We start from the raw sequence: 23,352 nt of genomic DNA on the forward strand, positions 1-23,352 counted from the left end.
ACTCATTGAAGAAAAGATATTGTGTAAACTAATTTCCTATAAAACTCAAAAACAGTAAATAACATACAAACATTGTTTATGGTATAATTAATAAGGACTAAAAAATGCATATAATGTCATACAGTAGTATAGACCTACCGGTACTGCAAGAGATTAAAATCCTAAAACAACTGATTTTGATAGCTAATGAATGAAAAGAATTAAAAATCCATAAAATGAAGCTAAACAATATCACAACTAATTAGGTACCCGAAAAGTAACTCTTAAATAATATATAGAAGATTAAAATAATATTAAATCAAGAGACAAGAAAGTTAAATGCTATCTTCTAGTGCCCTTGGCAACACAGGTCAATGTTTTTAAACTACCCTCAATGTTTTTGGAACAGCAGGGCCTTTTTCTCTTAAGGAAGGGTAGTAGTATGTCAACAAAAACAATGAATCAGTCTCACCAGCCAGGCCCGGGCAACGATGTGTGAATTCAAGGTCATAGACCCTCCCCCTCCCCTCTTACACCACCCGGTTGCTACCCAGTTGCTTCAATTGCTGACAAAATGCAAGTGATGAAACAAGGAAGTAGAGACAAAGAAATATATTTCTTTATTCAAAAACACAAAACTGTTAGAGATTATTTTCAAAGAAATTAATTCAATGTAATTTGTGAGTTGTAAATATTGTATTGGATCTTAGAAATATATTTTTTTAACACTATTTAACCAAGATACAGATCTGTTCACTATATCAGATATTTCTTTTGTTTATAATTTATTATGTAAAATACTAAATATATTTTTAATTAGGTATTGAATGAACAATAAATGATTATACTAATATGTCTGGATAAATAGTCTTTCTATTCTTTTGACTCTGTTTTCTTTGCACTGTTAGTGTTGCGTCACGGCTTTTGTCTTGTTACTCTTATCAGTAGACGACTAGACCTGGCTCTGGCTAGTGGCAGTGCGGCAATTGCTCTGTTGTGTCTTTATTCTTAAAGGTCGTGAGCCAACTTAATTTTTAATTCTCATTTGAACATTTTAATTCCTCTGTAATAGATATAATAATATAAGAGTGTTTCTTTGGAAATAAATTATTCTTTTTTTTCTTTTGCCCCAACAAAAATTCGGGGACGGGGACCGACAGACACCTAACAAAAATACCAAATGTATCAGTCTATAACATTGATCTTACTAGTTAAGTATTAAGTAACAATTTTTCAGACTTATTTTTAAAATGATTTTGGAGTAACCTACCTTGTTTTGGCTAGGTTTACAGTAGTAAAATATTTCACACACTGCTTACATCAAGACAAAAAACAAAACCTCTAATCATTTGCAATGTCAAAACAAAAAAATATAAAACAATTAAAGCTATATTTAATGCAAAGAATGTATTAAATAAGAACGCCTTCGTAAAGGAAACGCAACAGCAACGCGCTCCTGTATTGCGGGTATTGCATTGACTTTCTGCAGGCGTTTTTCGTATATGGATACTGACTCCCTCGTGAATCGAATCGTTTTTTGACCACCACTGAATCGAATCGCGATTCGATGCATCGAATCGAATCGAATCGAAATTTCGATGCATTTTCGATGCATCGCACACCCTTAGTTTGCGTGAGTCCAGGTGTCATAACTACCTAAGTTTTAAATTCCAGACCAAGCAGATACAAATAAAAGAGAATCCACTTAATGTCAAAACTATTTAACAGCAGCATTGTTTTCTTTTTCTCTCTTAACGCTCTGCACCTCATCTTCCTTGAGGGCTGAGATTTTCATCACGTCTTCAGTTTGATCTGGAGATTTTGGATCAAACTCTTCATCTTCGTTTCCAGATTTGACAGAATAATCTCCATGGTAATATGTAGGAGGACATTGGTAGAACCGGTTGAGCTTTGCCAGGTCTATCTGGCTGAACCGCACCCTCTGTCCCATCCTGGTAGCCGCAGCCGGCATCTTCGGAATGATCGTCTCGCTCACTGAGTCCTTGGAGAAGGCTATGTTCCGATAATGCATCACACTGTTGTAGTCATACGGGGTGTTCAGAGTCATAATCTCGGACGGGTCTCGCTTGTAGAAGTTGAACTCCTTTCCTAAAATCAAATTGTGATCTGTTAGCTTTGCAACTTTAAATAAGTTTTGTACTGTATGAGATTATGTATGTAAAGATTTTGATGTTCGACTAGACTACTAGACTGAACTTCAATATTTAGGGTTTTAATTTAATGGTTACGGCTTTTATCGTACTTTCAGCAGACATCCAAACAGATTTTGAATTCATTATATTTTGAAAGATAAACATTGTTCACTTATTTTCCCAATGCTTATTTAATTGCCACGACAAATATTAGAACATGAGCGGTATGGATCATAAACATAAACAAATGACGTAACTGGCCCCCAATCCTTTACTGTACTAATAACATTAACAAAATGTTTTGGACAGTTCCATTAATAATATTTACTTTCAAGTCAGGTACATTTAATTTGTTTATGATTCATACCATTTCTGTTCTAATATTTGTGTTTGTTACTCATTGAAGGGTGAACGGCTTCAATACCAGTCCAATTTAATTAAATTTAAACATGAGAAAAGAAATTTGACTAAATTGATCATATTATTTCCAAATAATTGAACTAGACAGAATGAGTACCAAAGTAGCTAGGTTTGCCGCAACAAGGCCTTCAAACATTATTTTTAATTTAATTACTAACCGAATACATCATTTTCTTTAAATCAACAAATTTGTTTGATTGGTTTCAATGAGTTTTAAAGAATCAGGAGGACATAGATTCAGATTGAAAGATTGATTAATTGAAATAACATTTAAAATAGAGTTGTTGATGATGATGGGTAGTAAGATTGAAATACAGTTGATACTTGGCTAAGATCAAAATAGATAGAGTGAGTGTAAAATATCTTTTCATATCGACAAATCAATCCTATACCTGGGAAGATGTTTTGCCAAAGAATAGTTATATGTTGGTCCCGGTCCTGCCTCGTGTGTTCGTGCCAGAAGCCAAGAGCGTGAAGGAACTCGTGCTGAATCGTTCCACGAGTTTGGCACGAAGGTCCGCCAAGGAACAAATCTAATGGTCCATAATTATGAAATCCAACAGCAGCTGCACACCTATAATCAAATTTGTATGAATATTATATCTATGATACTTATTTAATACGCAAGCATGTTTTTTGTGACAATTACTCCTCCGTAACTACTGAACCGATTGACATGTTTTTGGTGTCATTGGAAAGAGCGTAACGTGAAGTTGTGCAGGAAACTTTCTTTTTAGGGAAATAATTAGAGAGTGAGGCCCTGGGGCCCTTTAAAGTTTCGTATTTCTCCATAAGATTAACATGGGAAACAAACATTGTTATGAAACTCCAGCTGTAGTCAGAAATTTAAAGTGAGAAGAAGGACATATGTTAATTGTAAAATTGTGATAGAAAATCAGGTAGTTAATGGTTATTTGGTGCTATTAAAATAAAGACTGAAATTTGTAAACGTTGGTGACAATGGGTGCAGACCACATTATCATTGACAAAGACCAACATGGACAACCTATTGCGGCTTTAAGTGGGAAACATTTCTACAATACACTAAAAGCCAGATCAGCTTTTGAAAAAATATAAAATATTTACAAGAAATGTTGATTATATTGAACTGTTAAGTACATTGTGAGTACAGTATTATCATTAGTTACGTAATCTTTGAGATGACTTTTTTAAACTTATCGGAATCTATGACTTATATTTGTTCTTAAATAAGTTATTTGTTTTTAAATAACTGCTTTACTTCTTTGTAATTGCTCGGTTTTGAGCAACATGTACACTAGTTTACATAAAAAAGCTATTTTAATAAGTTTGGTTGTTTTTGTATATTAATTATCTTCTCTTTTTTGATCTATCAAATGACACAATTTTCAAGTGTTTTGCAATAAGATTTTGGCATTTTTCAATCAACTTAAGGTTCTTGATTGAATATTTGACTTTTTTTAACACCTACAAAAGACATCACTCCTTCTAAAATTATGAAACTGTTTATTTCATACACAAATAGAGAACTGACACAAATGTTTACTTTCAAAAATAAAGTGAATTTTAAGTAATTATGTACAGCCTTTTTTTAATGACCCAGAGTGTTCCAATAAGGACTTCGGGTCAGTCAATTCTCTCAGATTACAAAAACTTGAACTATTTATTCAGATAAATTAACTTAAGTATGTGAATTAATAATTCATATATAAAATATCTAATTTGATGAGAAGAGTTCACAGATTATATTAATAAACAAACAGCAGTACCGTACCCCAGTCCATTGTTCCGCAGTACAATGTAGGCTGGTTGGGTGGTGCGAGGCACAAACCTCACACAACTGACGGACATAATGTCCGTGAGAGCGTCCAGGATACGAGCCTGCTGTGCCGAGTTGAACTCTCCGGAAGCAAACTCGTAAGGGACGGTTTTGTTGGGCCATATTGCTGTTGGATCAGCTATTAGTGTCTTGAGTGAGTCCCCAGGCAAGTCTTTGGTCTGGAAAAATATTTATTTGGTTTTATACTCTCAACATACACAGTATATGTAGAAAATTTGTTCATACAACTTTTGGAGGTTGAGTTTTGCTGTCTTTGAACTCTCAAAAGTGGTTTTCAAAGTGATTTTTGGGTGTGTGTTTGTATGTCTATCTTACTAATATTATAAATGTGAAAGTTTGTGTGTTTGTTTGTTTGTTTGAAGTTCAATCACGCATAAACCACTGGATGGATTGGGCTGAAATTTGGCATGATGATAGCTTACATTCCCGATTAACATATAGGCATATTCTTATCTCAAAAATCCTTTCGGGCTCCGCCCCAGTGGCTCTGTAATTCCCCATGTTAACCTTATGAGTATTCATATTTAAAGGGAATTAAAGAATTTAGTCAGCTGTTTCAACTAAAAAAGTTGGTTCTATGATATGGAAAAGCATTAAAAAGTTATAAGATTTACCAACAGGGTGCAGCACTATATTTTTTTGCATTTATGAAAACAGCTATAGTTCGGCCGCTTAGAAAACGACCTGCGCGCTAATGCTAAACCAATGCTGGAGGAGGTCGTTTTCTAAGCGGCCGACCTATAATTTGAACTAAGCAGCAACAAAAAACTGTGATTCACAATGAGAACTGTCAAAGTAGGATTGTTTACAGTTATGTTTATGTTTTTCATTTCATGAATAATTTGTGAAATTTTGCGAATTGTTGATAATTTATTTTTCTCTATTGTTTAGGTGAAGTGGTAGAACATTATGGCTATGGTAGATGTGTAATACTATTGAACAGTATTCAAAATTAAAAAAAGCAAATTTTATCAAACTGTGTCCTCCCTTATTGCAAACGCAAAGCTTGAGTATAACTGCAATAAGCATTGTATACTTATATTCCAACCCCGTACGAAGGACGGGTACTCTGCTAGTAATCTATATTTATGTGTTGATGTGTACAGAGCTACAGACCACACCGTCCTGTGGTCCGATTTGATGAAATTTGGTATACCCTAATCCATTGTATCTCACAGTGGGTTTTTTTTATTATTAATTTCAAATGGTGAAGTTTTCCTATAAAGTTAAAACCCATAAAATAATGGACAAATCGGATATTTACAAAAGCTACCTACACAATTTTATTATTTTGACTTAGGTTATAAAGTTATTGCATCTTTTGCGATTTTCCCAAAAAATATCATAGTTACTCCCACCACTTACCCATCTATAAGGGTTGTTGAAAAGCTAATAGGAGAAAGTATGTCAGTTTTCTGACCCTTTTTTTGTATGCAAGTAAAAAAAAAATGTTTTTGGAGGTGGAAAAATGGGTTTGGACAACTTTCACCTAAAAAATGTTTGTGATTCTTTAGTATAAATGCCCCTGGTATAGAATTTATGAAAAAAGAAGTTATGAAGAACCTACAGTAGGTAGTAAAGAAAAGTGTTATTTAGACATGAATGCAAACTTAAAATATAACCTATTTATGGGCATACAATTTGATAAAAATTTAAATTAAAAAATAACAAACAAATGATGCAGAGGGAAACCTATGTCATTTGCCTCATTTGACACCTAGAAGCATAGGTTTATTGAAAATATGAAATGAATATTCTTTCAACAGTCACCACACCACATTTTTGTGCTGATTGTATACTACATGTAAAATGACTACTATTCGGTACTTTTCATTTTACACCAGACTGTTTTTTATTTGGCTCAAGACTACAAGTTCTCTATTTTATCTACACTAAAACAAAATATGGTGGATTCAAATACAACACAACTTTACACAAATAAACAAATTGTAATATGATGCAGGACAAACAACTAAACAAGTATACAGGGTGTCCCGGAACTTTCTACCAATTTTTTAGGGCATTGTTCCTGGGGGAAAAACATATCGAAATATCATATTTAAATTGTCCGCAAGTCCTTAGTTACTCACACATCTGCCATTTTTTTTCACTTATTAATTTTTTCTAACAAATGGTTAAACGTACAAAATTGAAACTTTACAGAAACATTGATTACAACTAGAAAAAGCTACAAAAATTATGACAATTTTCTAAATTCATAAAACAAAATTGCGGCCATTTAAAATTTTGTTTCTTAAATAACTCAAAAACCGTTGATTTTATAAAGATTTCATTTTATATAATTATTTTGTAGCTTTGTCTAGTTGTCCTAAATGTTTCTGCATAGTTTCAATTTTGTATGTTTAACCTTTTTTTTTAGAAAAAAATAGTAATTGAAAAAACTGTGTGCGTAACTGAGGACTTCCGGACAATTGAAATATGATGTTTAGATTTTATGTTTCTTACCCAGTAACAACGCCCTAAAATATTGGTAGAGAGTTCCGGGATACCCTTTATATAAAAGTTCAGTAACATTCAATGAAAACAAAAAATTTACCTGTAAAAGAGCTTGTTGTTCAGGCAGTAAAATTATATCACCTTCGAACAGATCTCCCTCTTCTGGCAGAGGCAAAGCTAAAGAAAGCACCGAACCTTGCAACACAAGGCAACTGACCAAAACGAGACCCACCATATCTAAGGCAGAGGAAAACACAACTTTGGAATCTCTGGGGGCGGTCATTGTTTCTTGGTCATTTGTCTATCCTACACTAATGAACTAAATCAACCTTATCATCCGTGATAGTTAATCCACTTAATGTTACGCAACAGTTGTATTTAACTAAATAGGTATTTTGTATTTGATTTTGGAAATAAGTTGTAAAGATAATGGGGATATTTTTTAATGGCTTATTGTAAAATATCTCTGTACGGTACATAAATGACTTGCAATGCATATACAGGGTGGCTGAAAAGTAACTTGCACCCACCCTTAGCTTTTCAACTATTTGAGATATTTTAAATCGGTTTGCGGCAGCCTTCTTAGATATGACGGCTACAATGATGGTTAATTTAGAAAATTTTGCCCTTAGGTGTAGTGGGGGCTGGGGGGTAGCTCAAAATTTGTCGGTAAGAAGTATGGCCGAGATTGGTATCATTTTACAGGTCTTGACAAAACTAAACAATTAACATAAAGAAAATAGAAATCGGACCACTAATAACAAAATGACAGTTAAAAATTACTGTACTTTTAATAACCATTGTCTTAGTAATGTTCAGCTTCCATTTTGTTAGTGGTCCGATTTCCATTGTCTTAATGTTACCGTAATTGTTTAGTTTTGTCAAGACCTGTAAAATGATACCAAACTCAACCATACTTCCTATTTGAACATTTTTAGCTACCCCTACCCCCACTGAAGGGCAAAACTGTCAAAATTATTATTATTATTGTAGCCCTTCATATCTAAAAAGTTTGCCGCAAACTGATTTCAAACAACTCAATTATAGTGAAAAAGATATGGGGGATGCAAGTTAATTTTCAGCCACCCTCGTGGTTATTTTGATTTGATATGTTTAACCCTTTGAGGACAAATTTTTTCCACATTTTCCGGAGAATTAAGCTTGCCATTCAAGCAGTCAGGAAAATGGCGCCCAGCGACCTATACTCGCCATTCGACCAAAAAAATAAACTTTTTTGATTTTTGAATAATTTTTTTATTATTTTTTTTTTTTTTGGGTCCTTGTAGGTCGTCATTTTTGAGCAGTCGGCAAAATGGCGGGCGGCGACCTATACTCGCCATTTGACCGCAAAGGGTTAAGGGCGCCATTTGGTTATTACTGGTCCGATTTTGGTTTTCTTTATGTCAATTGTTTAGTTTTGTCAAGACCTGTAAAATGATACCAAACTCGACTGTACTTGCCATTTGAAAACTTTAAACCACCCCCTACCCCTAAGGGCAAAATTTCCAAAATTAACCATCATTATTGCAGCCCCCTCATATCTAAGAAGGCTGCCGCAAACCGATTTCAAATATCTGAAAAGGTTCAAAAGTTAAGGAGGGGGGGGTGGAAATATACAAAAAAAAAATTTTAAGCTCTACAAAATGGTTTGGAAAGAAATTATGATTTTTTTCGGTTTTTGGGATCAAAAATAGGAAAAATAAATTTTTAACCCATAAACCCCTGTTCCCTTAGTCCCATTATGCTGGTTCGTGAACTCTTTCGGGAAAATGTTGGTTTACTAGTTTGTACCAAATTTAATCAAATTCATAAATAAATGTATATATGAATTTGAATGGAGGGTGTTTTTGGGCTCTTGGGACCTCAAAACAAAAAAGTAAATCGATCCCAGGTCTAGGTCTTATCATAAGACCTACGGTAATAGCTTATTCCCTATATGAGAAATTCGCTAAAACTGTTCTAGTTTCCTTCTTAATGGATATTTTTGCAAGTTATGCACTATGGGCCAGAGAGAATTGCATCCCTTTCCACCAGCCTTGTGGGGGAATTTTCTCATCATTGTGCCCTCAACAAACCTAAAAGCTCTTGTGTTCTGTATTTAATTAATTATTACTATATTTATCATCATAATTATTGTTCAATTAGTGATAGCTTATTTCCAAACCAAATCTGTATTTTTAAATCTCATTTCAATTTCATTAAGTATTGTTGTATCAAATGTTAGAGTCTCACTCACACAAGCCTACATAAAACACACACACTATCTCGGCTGTGTTGCCCGATGCAGGACGAATCCTATTGGTTAAAAAATGTGGCGTGATATGGACATGGATAAATTTGCGGTACCCCTCTAAGAAACATTGAGGTAGCGTCCCTTCCCCCTCCAAAAATAATGTTCAGTTGAAATGTAACTCTCCTCGGCTGAATACGTGCATTGCGCCGTATTTCGTTAGTCTTTCTCTATTTATAAACTTTTACCTCTAAAACCGCTTCTCGGACTCTCTAACGCTCTTCTATCGTTTGTCACGAACAATTAATAAAACTTTCTCGACGTCAAACTCTGTAAAAGGTGTTTTTTTCTTGAATAAGTTATTTAGTACGCTATCGCTGTCGCCGCTAAGTAGTTACGTCCGCCGCGTCTTCGTCGCGAGTGCTTGTGTCAAGTGCCAACTTTAGTGGATTAGGATTACTGGATTCCCCACAAGTGTTCCCCAAAAGTGTACACACTTCCCTCATCTCTACTCAATCTACAAGTTGGCTACCCTCTTCCCAAGACGTCGTCTTCTGCCATCCACTCACGGCTTCCGCCCATGTGCCACCTCTACTCTCTAGTGTTTATTGTTACTCTTCACCCTTGGATTATTGGTGAGTCATATATTACCCTCTTTACGCCCCATCTTGCGTCTCTGGGCCCAGGCCTATTTATTATGCAGCCCTGGATATAGCTTGTATTCGTTTTCTTGTTTTACTTAAAACATAGTATTAGGGATGATACTAAATTTCATCCTTCAAACAACCCCTATGTATTTTTCCATTCATCCACCCAATTATAAAAACAATGGAGCTCTCAACCAATAGGAAAACTAACTCCTACAAGGATAATCTTTTCCACTGGTCACTGAAACCAGGGGCCCAAAAATACAAGGTCAAAATGTGGGGGCTGGGGATTCATAAAATAAAACATTGTTTTGTGAATTTTAATTTCAGTAAAACCATAAGATAGAAGATAGTTCAATGGTCAATGTATACAAAAATAGACAACATAAATATAGCCCTGGGCACTACAAGTCTTTTATATAGTCATTCTATCAAAATATAGATGGGTAAGAAATAATACAACTGTTACGAAATGATACCACTTTACTTTATTTACAAAATTGGTAATGGAAACTTAAGACAATGTATTTAGTGTACAAAGGTAACCAAACAAAAATTTTACAAACCAAAAGTTTGAAATTAAAATAGTGGTAACCAAACTATTTTTATAAACCAAATACTTAATTTAAATCACAATTCTTTTAAGCATGAAGTTAACATTATAATGAAACCAATAACATTATTTTCCAGGTTTGTGGTCATAGAAAGTACGTTTTAAATCACATTTTATTAAGCTAAGTAAAAATATAAGGGATAACCAAAATTTCAGACTAATACATGAGGTTATTAGTAAATTATTTGAAATAATTCAACTAACGGAAAGAAGAAACAGTTAACGATTTTAACATAAGGGTATAAAATGTTTGTAGAATAAATCCAAGCAGAATTAAATTCTAAAGTGGATTATAAATAGACCTTTAAATATTTAGGTTGAATAAGCAAATTTTTAATTAAACTTTTTAACCAAATAAACTTTTGCTAAATATTAACACAAAGTAACATATTGCCAAATTGGTATGCTACTATGACTGTATATCTTCTTGAGAGAGGTCTTAGATTATTGTAGATCTTATTGAGGAAGTAGAGTGAAAAGAGAATAAAAATAAATATTTTTCGATACCCTACTGTGAAATGACCTGCTTTTGTTACATGTTTAACACCTGCAAAAATTCATTATTACATTGTTGTGTGTACACTATGGAAAAAGAATGTTTAATATGCAAAAGTAATGTTTACTATCTTTCTTGGATTTTTCCGACGTAAACAAAGATTTTTTATTGTTTTGTCAACTGTTTTATTGTACAATCAACGTCAATACTAACTTTAAATTGAAGGTATAACCTAAAAAATATTTAGGGTTTTGTAAGATCCTAGCTGTAACAAAGAAATATCCAATGTCTTTTTAATTAAGAAAATAATTAGTCTTTGTAGTGTAGCGAAAAGTGACGTTCAAAACACGAGTGAAAGTGGGTCTATACATATTGTCGACGATTTAAAGTGCGAGATTTTTCAAATATGTAATGACTCACTTTCTACTCTTGTTATGAAATATACTATAACATCTGCCTTGAAGCTAAAATTGTGCTGTTTCCCCTATTTTTAGTAACCAGACAAGAAAATGTCATCTATGAAGTTGCAACATAACATTTTTTGTCAGGAAAACATGCATCATATGATACAGCTGTAAACTCAAAAGCTACGAGCCTGATATATTTAGCAAAGCAGTATTAGCACTGATTATACTCCCTTAGTAGATTTCCCATCATTATAGAACAGCTGAAGCCAATTTTATCGTTAGTTCAGTCCGATGCACAGTAGAGGTTGTGTTTTGTTTACAATTTGTTTCTTGTTATTTCAGTAATTTACAACCCCGTTTAGCCAAATAAAACGATATAATTATAAACAATAACTCATCCTCTAGTTATATAACCAAACAGTACAGCACAAATCATGAAACAATAATAGAAACAAAATTTTATCGACACTAGCCACCAGTGTCACTAAACATGAACTAGACACGAAAAAAGCTTCAAAATTTACAATGGGATGCGAAGTCTACTTGTGTTAGTTAGTCTATGGAAGTAGGCCTGGTTCTGTTGCTACTGATAGTAGACCTACGTTGCTACTTCAGCATGCAACCTACCATAGTCTCCTCTAATGTGAGGCCGCGGTGAGACAAAAATGGCAACACTGCAGACCCGGCATAATGAAACAGCTGTTGCACTAATTTATAATGGAGCGTGTGCGTTTATGTTTGTTTTAGCAAATTTCCCATATAGGGAATAAGCTATTACCGTAGGTCTCATGGTAAGACCTAGACCCGGGACCGATTTACTTTTTCGTTTTGAGGTCCCCAGAGGCCAAAAACACCATCCGTTCAAATTCATATGTATATATATATTTATATATGTGTCCGTTAGCGCGATAACTCGAGCAAAATTGATCCGATTTTGATGAAATTTGGTACAAACGTGTAAACCTACATTTATTTGAACGAGTTCGCGAACCAGCATAATCAGACCATGGGATCAGGGGTTTATGGGGGGTTTTATGGGGTAAAAATCGGTTTTTCTCATTTTGACCCTAAAAACTTTAAATTTCTAAATTTCTCTCTAGACCATTTTGAAGAGCTTAAAAAAACAAATAATTTAGTACTGTACAATTGAAGTTTTTTTTTAATTTTAATTGACTAAGGAGAAAATTAAAGAAATTGTAAATTTAAAATTCCCATGTTATTCTTATGGAGAATAAATAAACTGTTCTAGTTTGCTTGTTTATGGAGGGAATATTTTAGTAGAAATCAAGACGGGTGAATGGAAATTCGCTTAGTATGCAGGTTTGCTGCGACGGGGGTATTTGTGTTATTACGACTTTTTTTTATTAACGACTTTAGTTTTAATATCCCTACTCAATCAATACTGTATGCTGATGATACTACCCTGTTCTGTAAAGATGATAATGTTTTAACAGTTGAGTGCGATCTTAATCATGCCCTAAACTGTGCTAAATTCTGGTATAAAATCAATAATTTGGCTATCAATGAGGAAAAAACAGAACACATCTACTTTTCACTAAAAAAAGATCAACCCACTGATGCTTATAAAACAGTCAAACTCTTAGGCATCCATCTTGACAACAGACTAAGCTGGGATACCCACATTACACAACTTTGTAAAAGATTGGCTAGAATAACCTGTCTCTTGAGAAAACTTAGATCATGTGTGAGTTTTAACACTCTAAAAATGACTTACTACGGTTTGTTTCACTCACAGCTGCTTTATGGTTTGCGTCTCTGGGGTGGTTCACACTTAGCTCAGAAAGCATTTGTTTGGCAAAAGAAAGCTCTTAGAGCCATGCTAGGATTGCAAGATCATGAATCCTGTAGGGATCACTTTTCCAATTTAAATTTGCTTACACTGCCATCTATGTACATTCTTTGTAATTTAATTCATATAAAAAACAACCCCTTAAAATTTTCAAGCTATTCTCATCCATACAACACGAGGCACAAAAACAACCTAGTCACACCTCAAATCAGACTTTCAAAAACTTTAAATAGCCATTTTTACATCCAACATATTTTCTTCAACAAGCTACCCACTTGTTTTCGTGAACTACCTCTAAACCAATTTAAAAGAAAAATTACTGAGTTTTTAAAATCAAAAGCATTCTACACGCAGGAAGAATTTTTAAATAGTGACATATCATGTTTAGATTCTAAATAGGATATTGTATGTATTGAAATTTATAATTGATGTATGATCTATTTTTAAGTACTATTGTAACAATGCCTATTACAAAATGTTATGTTTAATGGCTGCAATAAATCTTATTGAATCTTATTGAATCTTACAATTGCATTAGACATGCCGGCGTATTAGAGGCCAACCGACGCGGCTTTGTATTAGAAGAGGCTATAACCCTACTTGTTTATTGTTCTCTCCCAAGTTGTCTGTAGATAAAATCAATATAGTAAAAGAATGAAATCATAGCATTCATAACAGAAGCACAACAAATAAGACAAAAATTGTAAATTTATTATTACTTAGCTAAAATTACAATTTTTTAAATTATTGCTATATAACTATTGTCCGACTATTACAAAAACACTTGAAAAAATATTTATCTATCTCCTTAAAATCAAATTTTAAAATCTTTGTATTTAGTAATTTTTAATATTGCACAAATTATGTTGTTTCAGAAACATCTTGTAATATTTATGCTAAAAATAATTTGTAGCAAATAGCAAACAATTGTATTGCTTACTCAGATCTCACATTTAGTCTTACTCTATACTTGACTATTCTTGACTATTCTTGACTATACATGATACCAGGATAAAAATGATGATTTTACCCTGTACAAAATTGTTTTCTTTGAGTTTCATTTATGTTTGACTCTCTAAAAAGTAGTTGCAGGGTTTTATGGGAAATTTGGTAAATGGAATGACAAATAAAATAAACACCTTGGGTAACATGAATGGTAAAAGTAATGAAAAATAAACACCTTAGGTGACATGAATTTACACAGAAATCAGTCAATAATGTTATTTATAATTATTCGGACATTTTTAGTTACATTAATGCTGTTTGTCAAAGTATATATACATCATTTCAGAAACCTCACAATTTGATAATTTTAACATTTTGCTCACTAGATACTACATTGAAAAACAAATAAAACTAGGCCTATATTTTATATTTCAAAATACCGGTATCTAATATATTATAGTTTGTTGATACCTAATAAGAGTACCTACAGTATAATCTAATTAAGTTTGGTACCTTTCAGGTATTGTAGGCACTTTCAAACTAGTCCTTTATAAACATTGTCTTTTGGAATGTTTTAGGTCAGAATAAATTGTGTTATCAGCTAATTTTAGAGCTATTGTCACTTAGTAGAACCCTGTTCCAGTTATCATCAGACTAAGGGATTTTTTTTCTTCAAATTAACAGTCAAATCTCATTCTTAGTAAACAAATTCTGGATACATTTTTATTTTAACCAAACATTTACAATAAACAGACTAGGGAAATTATATAAATCGACTGTTAGCTGTAGTACAGACAGGCTAAAAGTGTCATTTAAGGAATGAACCTGTTTAGGACGTAAATGAATTTGGTGTTTCTACTTCAAATTGCTTGGATAAAACAAGGAAACGAACTAAACCATCAATTGAATCTGATTATGATGGAACAAATAATTAATTATTCCTTAGATTGTGTAACCTGTGATCTGCTACCAGTGGGAAGAACATGAAGTATTCGTTTTCCTTTCTTGTGATCAAATTTTATGAAAAATTTAATCCTACTTTAAATATCTCATTTTAACCTCAAATGGAGTCCGGGTTTCTTCTGAAGCAAGGTTCTACTGAAAAATTAGACTTTTTAAATTTCAATATTTAGAAATATTGTTATCTCTTTTGCACAAAAAACATTGCTTGTCATATTTTTGTTTGTTTGAACAAACTCTACACTTATTTCTAGCCACACATAAAAAGACGTTACTACTAACACTATGCAGATATAACAAAAGCGAGACCACATAGTACCTTAGGTACTGGTACTGAGAAAATGTTTTAGCATGTAACTTCTTCTATCCTGTCTATTCCCCAGCCGAACTCTTTCACATAGCCTGTGTTTGGAAGAGCTTTGCGGCCCAGGATGTACTGCTCTACCGTCTTGTACATCGCCTTGACATGAAAAATAGAGTAGAATTACATAACATTCATGATGGTACAATGAATTATCTGTAGATAGATGTAATCAACTTTACCCACCAACAGTCAAACTGAACAAAGAAAAAAATATACCTTCCTACACAGGAATCCTTTTCAATTATATATCTGAAAACCTAAAAAAAGAGCAGACAAAAAAGAAAACTTGCTGGTTTACTTTTAACAGGTTACAAGAAAGAATTTTCTCAACTGTAAAATGATAATCAATGCATTGATAGTGTTAATGCTTTCATTAATTATATTTCACATTTCATGTAACAAAAAAAAAAAACTTTACTGAAGAAGTGATTGAACACATTTCCTTGCTCTTGCAAACCAAATAAAATTATTCCAAAACGTTTTTTAGTTCATTTTTAACAAATCCCCTTCTAGAAATTATGATATTCTAGAACAGGCCATAAATTGATCTAATGAAGTAGGAGAATTAAGTTACATGGCAGAGGATCAGTCTTGAACCAATAATTACAATTGTTGTTACAATTGTTATAATTGTTCAGGTCGTGAAATGCCACTGGCGTTAAAAAAAAGGCGATACCACTGAGCACTGTGTATGGAAAAATATCTAAATAAGATCTTGCAAAAAAAATCTATGAGGGAAAAATTGGGGTAACATTCAAAACTTGCAGTATGCTTAAAGTTATTTTTGGCAATACAGTAGCACCTAATCTGGCTTAAACGAGTGGTGAGAAAGCTAGATTTATGAAAAGGCCAGATCATGTAAATTAGTGAATTATGCTCACGGGTGTTGCTGGGATTGAGGGAGACAATCATGACTCATGGTGTCTCCGAGACCGCATAAAAGATGCTAAAAAAAGTGTGATCGTTGGTGTATGCTATCAAATGAAAATAATATTACATTAGTAGCCTTTGGTAGCTTTCTATGTGACAGAAAAAATCTGTATGAGGCCTGAGGACTATAGGTTGGAGACACCGGTTTAAGGATATGATTTTTGAAGGATGATACCAAGGGAATTCCAAGAGGGTCAGAATTAACAAAGGCCAAATATACTGAATATTCAAGGTTAAGAATTTAAGATTTTTCAAATTTGTTCATTATGTTTTGTACCTGTACTGTAGGGAGATCGTTATTAACGTCAACAACCAAAACAGGTGCAGGTAACGAAGACGGATCACAGTCCACCAACCAACGCTCGTAGCTGTTGTGTAGATCTGTCAAATACTGCAGACTGACAGGACTCTCCTCCGGTCTGCCTCTGCGTTGCATACGCTCATACACTACCACAGGGTCACTACGCAAGTATACTGAAAAGAATATAAAGTCTAAGTACAACATAGACAGCAACTCACTTTTTATATGCATTGGTATGGTTCACTTGTTTTGCATTGTATATCAGTGGAGTAAAAGAGATTGTGTCAAATTAAAAGAGCTAGTGCTGTTTAATTGTTGAAGAAAATACAAAACTTACTTTTTACAAAAAGTGCATGGTTAATAACAGACTGACTAACTAAGCTACAGGGCTAACACAGGTGAGGTTCATAATGTCCAAATTTCACAAACTCCAACGTCTAAAATATTAAATAAACAGTGCGTTTCATAACCTCCAAATTTCATAAACTCCAAAACTATAACTTTCAAATAAGCACCGTTTCACAATGTCCAAATTTCACAAACTCCAACGTTAATATATTAAATAAACAGTGCGGTTCATAACCTCCAATTGCATCTCCAAGTTTCATAAGCTCCAACGGTACAGTCTCTGCCAGAAGTCGCTGCAGAGGTTGCCGTGGTTCGGTATGTAGGCGCTACACGTTCTACTGTTGTAGCGGCGCAACACGAAGCATCATTGTTGCTCCGTAATTGCTTTCTTAAGAGTATAAGTATATATTCTTAAGAGTTCCCATAGTCCGATCATGCTGGTTCGCAAACTCGTTTGAATAAACGTAGGTTTACACGTTTGTACCAAATTTCATAAAAATCGGACGATTTTTGCTCGAGTTATCGCGCTAACGGACACAAACATATATATATGAATTTGAACTGATGGTGTTTTTGGTCTCTAGGGACCTCAAAACAAAAAAGTAAATCGGTCCTGGGACCAGGTCTTACCATGAATACTACGGTAATAGCTTATTCCCTAAAAGGGAAATTCGCTAAAATGTAAATTTGATTTGCACATTGTGTGCTAACACGTATTTGAGTCACACAGCTGAGTGTTCTTCAATCATTAAAATGTATGTATAATCAGTAGTTGAGTGCTGGTGAACGGTGCCTGCTATCTGACTGTGGCAACCACTAGAGAGACTTCTGGCCCAGACTGTTCCGTTGGAGGTTATGAAATTTGGACATTATGAACCGCTCTGTTTATTTGGTATCTAAACGTTGGAGTTTGTGAAACTTGGACATTGTGAAACAGTGATTATTTGAATGTTATAGATTTGGAGCTTATGAAATTTGGAGGTTATGAACCGCTGTTTATTTAATATTTAAACGTTGGAGTTTGTGAAACTTGGACATTGTGAAACAGTGATTATTTGAATGTTATAGCTTTGGAGCTTATGAAATTTGGACATTATGAAACGCGCTGTTCATTTAATATTTTAAGCGTTGGAGTTTGTGAAATTTGGAGTTTATGAAACGCTCCCGCTAACACTCTGGTTGTCACCTACGAGTGATTCACACGCCACGGTATTAATTTCCACAAGCAGCACTAGTTGCAAATGACAAATGTACTTTGTGCCTATTGAATACAGCAGTTTGCCAACAGGGCTGTACATAACACCGGCTAGGGTTCTGTGGAACTTGCGTGCAAATTCTTTTATGGTTTTGCTGAAAAATCCAAACTACCGTGTTCTCGGCTGAGTTTGCAAGTGTATATTTTCATTTTGTCACCAATAAGTCCATGGTGTAAAAAGTGCTATGGAATAATTTATCAGGAATCGTCGTCACTATCACTTACCAATGAGATCAAGACCGATATCGAGATTGTTTTCAATCCAGTCATACCACTCACACATAGCTACATAGTCAGGATCTGCCAACAAACCGGCTTTATGGGCCATTTCTACAAAGCAGTACCTGTAACAAACAACAGTCATTATCTTGTGCATCAGCAGTGCAAAAAACTTTCCATTTCAAAGTCTGAGAAAAAGTTCAGTGTCTTTGAAAATTGAAAAAAAAAAATCCTTGACCCTATATAAGGTCAGGGAAAGGGAGAACTGAGAAGGACATGCGTGTAGAAGTAGATTACATTTAACAATTTTTACATCCTAAAGACGAAAGAAGATTGTTTTAGTAAGGAGATAAATGATTAATGTTGATAAACAATGATAATGTTACAAATGACAAATTTTCAATAAATAAATCACAGAGTCAACCGTGGATCCCAATGAGTAATTCCTACTGATAAGGTGTACTGTTGTCGTTGTCTTCTGTTGAATAGAAAAATAAATAAAATTGTCTTCTGTTCAGATGTACTTGTCCATTGCAGATGTATTGTCATTGTGTTGTGTCAACTTCAACTCTTTCCAGATCTTTCTGTATGGATTACTACCAGGGAATTATGTTTATCCACCATAACAAAGTATTACCTACATAAAATGAAGTATTTTTGTCTACTAATATATTGGCCAATACAATTTAAAATGTTTCTAAAATCTAATACTGAACAAATTTTAGTGTATTTTAATGTTACCAGTTGTGAAATAAATATGTTCATAAATTGTGTGCCAGTTGCATCTTTTGGGTAAGTAGAAATTTTTTAAAATTGTAATGATGTTGATGATGTAGGAATTTAAGTTGATCAAATTTACATTTAACTTACATTCGAAATTCATTGTTAGTCTAATGATTTAAAAATAAGGCGCAGAAAATTCGTTAAGTAGAGGTTAAATTTGATATATGCAGAAGATCTGACAATGATAAATTTGTTATATTGAGGTGTCTTATTTTAAGCGGGATCGTCAAAAAATCCTTAAATATAGGTTGTTGATATGGTTTGTTGTTGTGAGGTAGAATATACATTGTGTCTTATGGAGAGTTCTAGGGGATTAACAAAATTCATTATATTGAGGTTATGTCAAGGTTAGACTGTAGTATTAAGAACAAACAATGGATCAAAATTTAACCCAAGAGAATTTCAAATGAACTAATCTTGTTGGTAAATGGATTGAAATTAATTGATCAGTGATTAAATTAAGTGAAACAAGCCACTAATGGTTTGGATAAAAATTTTAAACATCAAATAAGGACTTCCATAGTCAACAAAATTTATGATGATTCAGCTTAGTTCGGTTTGATCAATCCAGAGAAAAATATGAAACTAAGTTGATCTGTTGGATTTATTTTCACTAGGTGGTAAAATCTAGGTAACTTGAATGTAACAAAACATGGATTTGGGCTAAGCTTATCAAGTGACAGTCCACTTAACATAAAAGAAGACTTCAACAACTCTTTTAATTGTTTAAACTATGTATGAAATAGAAACTAAATCTAACCGATTAGGCCCTGCAGAAAATAGACAACGTCGCTGGTACAACAATTCCGAGAAACCCACACCCCAGACACTGCCAGTCTAACGGTTCAAGATAAAGATACACTGGAAGTAAGCCTTCCACGCTCTCAACACGCGCCCGCCACGCCGCGAGTTTAAACAGTGCAATGTGATAAACAGAGCAGTAACTCTTATGTGTACATAAACTGTTTGTATATATAGGATGTAAGCATAACATAGTGACCTCTGAAGATGCCACAACCTGTGGTGAAATGTGCACAAGGAAAAAAACTCATCAAGAACTTAAGGCATCTACAAAACGAAAAGGCAACAAACATACAAGATAAAGATAAAACAACCAAACAGGTCTTCTTAGACTGTACATTGATCATCTCACTTTATTACCATTACCAACTGGCGATCGTTGACCAGATGTCTGGATTGATATTGTCATATAAAATTTACTTTTAAAAATGAAATAAACTAATATTTACAACATTTAAAAAACACTCCATGGCGGCCGGATTCTTACTCAAATGTCCATTGCTGTGGTAAAGTATTCCTCGATGGAATAGAAGCAATTCCTACTAAAGCACTTACCTATTAGTGCTGGGTTTGGTATTTAAGCCCAAAGTAGTATTTTACACTCATTCAGATTTATTAAAATAGGTACCGTACCTAGGGTAGGGGTACATATGGTGTCAAAGTTATAACGACAATGAAGTAAACAAATGATTCTACTACACTAAATTATATTGTTAGAATAACCTGTTATTTTGAAGAGATCGTTCAAATATCTGGATCTTGTGTTCCGACTCCAGAACCTGAAGACTGAGTCGACTCAGTTGAACGTAATGCTGGAAAGTGAAATTCCAGCGTTGAGGCTCAGCATATGTCAACATCAACAGATTATGTCCTTGTACGTTTTTCCAGGAATCTAGAGGCTCCTGCAAAACAATTACTAAGCGGTTAATGTAAATTTCAAGGTATTTCATAGGCGTGTTACAAGAGGACACTATATGTGCCATTTAGAATAGGGCCTGTGAAATACTTTTCAAATGCCTAGGTAGACCAATTCTCATGACTTTCCTCTATATTCTTGAAATTGTGATCAATCTACAATTACAGTACTGATGATGGCATCTAATTTCCCTCAAAATAATTACAATACAATAGGCAGAGAAATGCTCACAAACAGAACCTTAGTAGTAAAAAGAGTTTAAAAGAACAAAATTAAAGAAAATCTTTTTGCTAATGGATACTACTTTGCAACATAAATATTGAATGATAAAACAAAAACTTGTATTCAATGATCTTAATGTGACTTTTTCTACTTTAATAACATGTCCAAGGTTACCGGTAATAATAAAAAAATACCATTTGTGTAACCAGATATGATTTGTATTAAATTATTTGGTACAACAAGTAGCGACGTGTCTTTTTTCAACATTTACTAGTACTAAGGTAGCAGTTAGAAAAATGTTGAAAAAAGACACGTCGCTACTTGTTGTAGGCCTACCAAATAATTTAATACAAATCATATCTGGTTACACAAATGGTATTTTTTTATTATTTATGGTAAAAAATTGTAAAACCTTCCACGGTTGTTTTCACTTTATTGGAGGCAGCTAACTTAACAGTGGAGCATATTTTCTAAAAAAATGATCAAGCTTTTTAAAACAAATTGTTATTATCAAATAGGCTTGATCAACAAGGACCATATAAAGTTCTGAGCTTAAAGGATCAGCAACACTGTTCAGGTTTTTTTCTTTTTAATGTTTGTTTTTGTTGTGTACGGTAACTGATAGCAGTGATAGCTATGACCATTAATCTTGGAACCCAGAACCCAGCAGTTTGGCTAATTTTTCAAAATCTTTTCATCACAAAAATAAACTAGTAATTTTTACTCTTCGCTGAAAATAGTTTCTTTCCCTTAAGAATACCAAAATTTAACTATTATTTTAAATTTCAAAGTCAATAAACTTAAAATACAACCTGGCTGGTAGCTATTTCCCTCCTAAAAAGTGACAAATGTAGAAACAGTAAGAGATTTTATAACAATTGCAGAACTTTCAGTTTTTCTGTACGGTAGCTTCTATGATTTTTATTTTATTTATATATTCATTCAACAGGATGGTAAAAAATGAAACAAAAGTATTATCAGATATATTTTACGTACAGGACGTGAGTCAACCTCAGAAAACTTCTTGAAATAGTTTATAAGAGTGGATTTCCCACAACCAATGTTTCCTTCTATTGACACTCTTAATGGACGCTTTGAGTGTTCTTCTGCTTGAGCTTCGCCACTTTCACAATCTGCACCCATTTTCTTGAAGGTTACTGATGATGGCAAGCACCTAAAAAATTCTGAAATTGAGATGTTATAGGTCTATTTCAGACTAACTAGTAGCCTACACTGTTTTTATTACTAAATAGACTTGGCATGAATACGCAGTAGAGTTAACTTTGTAAGATCAAGTATCAAAGCAGGTCTCTGTCACTTTCCGATTTTGTCCACTGTCTTTATTTATTGTCCACAACAGGGAAAGGTAAAGAAGATAACGAGGGGGTTTGTTCATTTATTTTAACTGCAAATTGCAAGCACCCGATTTACAATTGTGGTTCTTTCAGAATACATAGAATAGAGACCTAAGTTTGAATGAGCTTTCCGTTGCATGGAGTGTAAAACATGTCATCACATAGGCTCGTCATTATTACGACTATCCACAGTAATATCCTGATAATTAGAACAATTCGTTCAGCCTAAGTTAACAACACTGGGCCCTAACTTATTAAATATTAACCAGCAGTGAATCAGGTGTTAACCTGTACAGATGAGGTAAGGTAGGCCTAGGTAGGGTAACCTATGTAAAATGCGAAGTAAGATGACATATTAACTTACTGTCTAGTGTCTTTATAGTACAGTATAGATTTTAGACTTACGACTTGGATTGGATTACTAGTTTCTTAAATGATGACCGCAGCATCAACTGTCAACAGTGTCAACTTGCAGATTTTAGGTGTAACCTTTTAGATGGATAGGCTAATAGATAGACCTACACTCTACGAACCACCACAGGTTAACAAGATGAAGATGACACTTCTAATGTTCTAAAACTTTAATTTACCATCCATCCGTATTCCGTTATACCTCAAGCCTACACTCTAACTCTTAAATCGGAAAAGAAAACCCGAAAATCGTAAACACGCAATAACAACAACAACAGCAACGAACAACGTCAATAACCTCCAACATTTTCCCGCCGAAGGAAATAAAATAAACGAACAGACTAAAATGAATACTCGCCATGGAGAAAGAAGCATTCGATTTAAGCACAGACTGCAAACTGTTATAGACAATTATAACCATAGATTAATTAATTATTAAAGGAAAATACTTAATCTGTAGGTGTAGTATAACTTTATCCAGTGACAGTTTATACAGTTTTTGCAACAAACC

The 23,352-nt window shown here is 33.7% G+C and overlaps 2 protein-coding genes across 3 annotated transcripts; both read right to left on the reverse strand.

Moving 5' to 3' along the window:
• Positions 1-1,612: 1,612 nt before the first annotated feature.
• Positions 1,613-7,111, reverse strand: LOC129002928 (hatching enzyme 1.2-like). The gene is made up of 4 exons (XM_054431057.1): positions 6,929-7,111; positions 4,306-4,529; positions 2,945-3,126; positions 1,613-2,088 (listed from the first exon to the last, which is right to left on the reverse strand). The coding sequence occupies exons 1-4, from the start codon at positions 7,109-7,111 to the stop codon at positions 1,697-1,699; spliced, it is 981 nt and encodes a 326-aa protein (XP_054287032.1). The 3' UTR covers positions 1,613-1,696.
• Positions 7,112-15,029: 7,918 nt separating this feature from the next.
• On the reverse strand, positions 15,030-23,145 carry LOC128983268 (thymidine kinase 2, mitochondrial-like). Of its 2 annotated transcripts, none has more exons than XM_054402505.1 (6): positions 22,836-23,145; positions 22,072-22,249; positions 20,661-20,839; positions 18,360-18,478; positions 16,508-16,704; positions 15,030-15,396 (listed from the first exon to the last, which is right to left on the reverse strand). In XM_054402505.1, exons 1-6 carry the CDS (start codon positions 22,877-22,879, stop codon positions 15,283-15,285), a joined length of 831 nt encoding a protein of 276 aa, XP_054258480.1. In that variant the 5' UTR covers positions 22,880-23,145; the 3' UTR covers positions 15,030-15,282. The 2 variants fall into 2 exon arrangements, with proteins under 2 accessions (XP_054258480.1, XP_054258481.1); XM_054402506.1 differs by lacking the exon at positions 22,836-23,145 and adding an exon at positions 22,795-22,818.
• Positions 23,146-23,352: the final 207 nt, after the last annotated feature.

Source organism: Macrosteles quadrilineatus, unplaced genomic scaffold (genome assembly GCF_028750875.1).
Source record: "Macrosteles quadrilineatus isolate MER2022 unplaced genomic scaffold, UCM_ALF_1.0 Scaffold_1__1_contigs__length_201487025, whole genome shotgun sequence".
Taxonomy (NCBI): domain Eukaryota; kingdom Metazoa; phylum Arthropoda; class Insecta; order Hemiptera; family Cicadellidae; genus Macrosteles; species Macrosteles quadrilineatus.

Excerpts from the sequence above, each read along its gene's own strand:
- LOC129002928 (XM_054431057.1), bottom strand. The coding sequence starts at position 7,111 with ATGACCGCCCCCAGAGATTCCAAAGTTGTGTTTTCCTCTGCCTTAGAT. Across the intron at positions 4,530-6,928 it reads AACAACAAGCTCTTTTACAG|ACCAAAGACTTGCCTGGGGA; the intron begins GTAAATTTTTTG and ends ATATTTTTCCAG. Across the intron at positions 3,127-4,305 it reads CTGCGGAACAATGGACTGGG|GTGTGCAGCTGCTGTTGGAT; the intron begins GTACGGTACTGC and ends ATTTGATTATAG.
- LOC128983268 (XM_054402505.1), bottom strand. The coding sequence starts at position 22,879 with ATGCTGCGGTCATCATTTAAGAAACTAGTAATCCAATCCAAGTC. Across the intron at positions 22,250-22,835 it reads CTAGTAATCCAATCCAAGTC|GTGCTTGCCATCATCAGTAA; the intron begins GTAAGTCTAAAA and ends AGAATTTTTTAG. Across the intron at positions 16,705-18,359 it reads TATCGGTCTTGATCTCATTG|TATACTTGCGTAGTGACCCT; the intron begins GTAAGTGATAGT and ends TATTCTTTTCAG.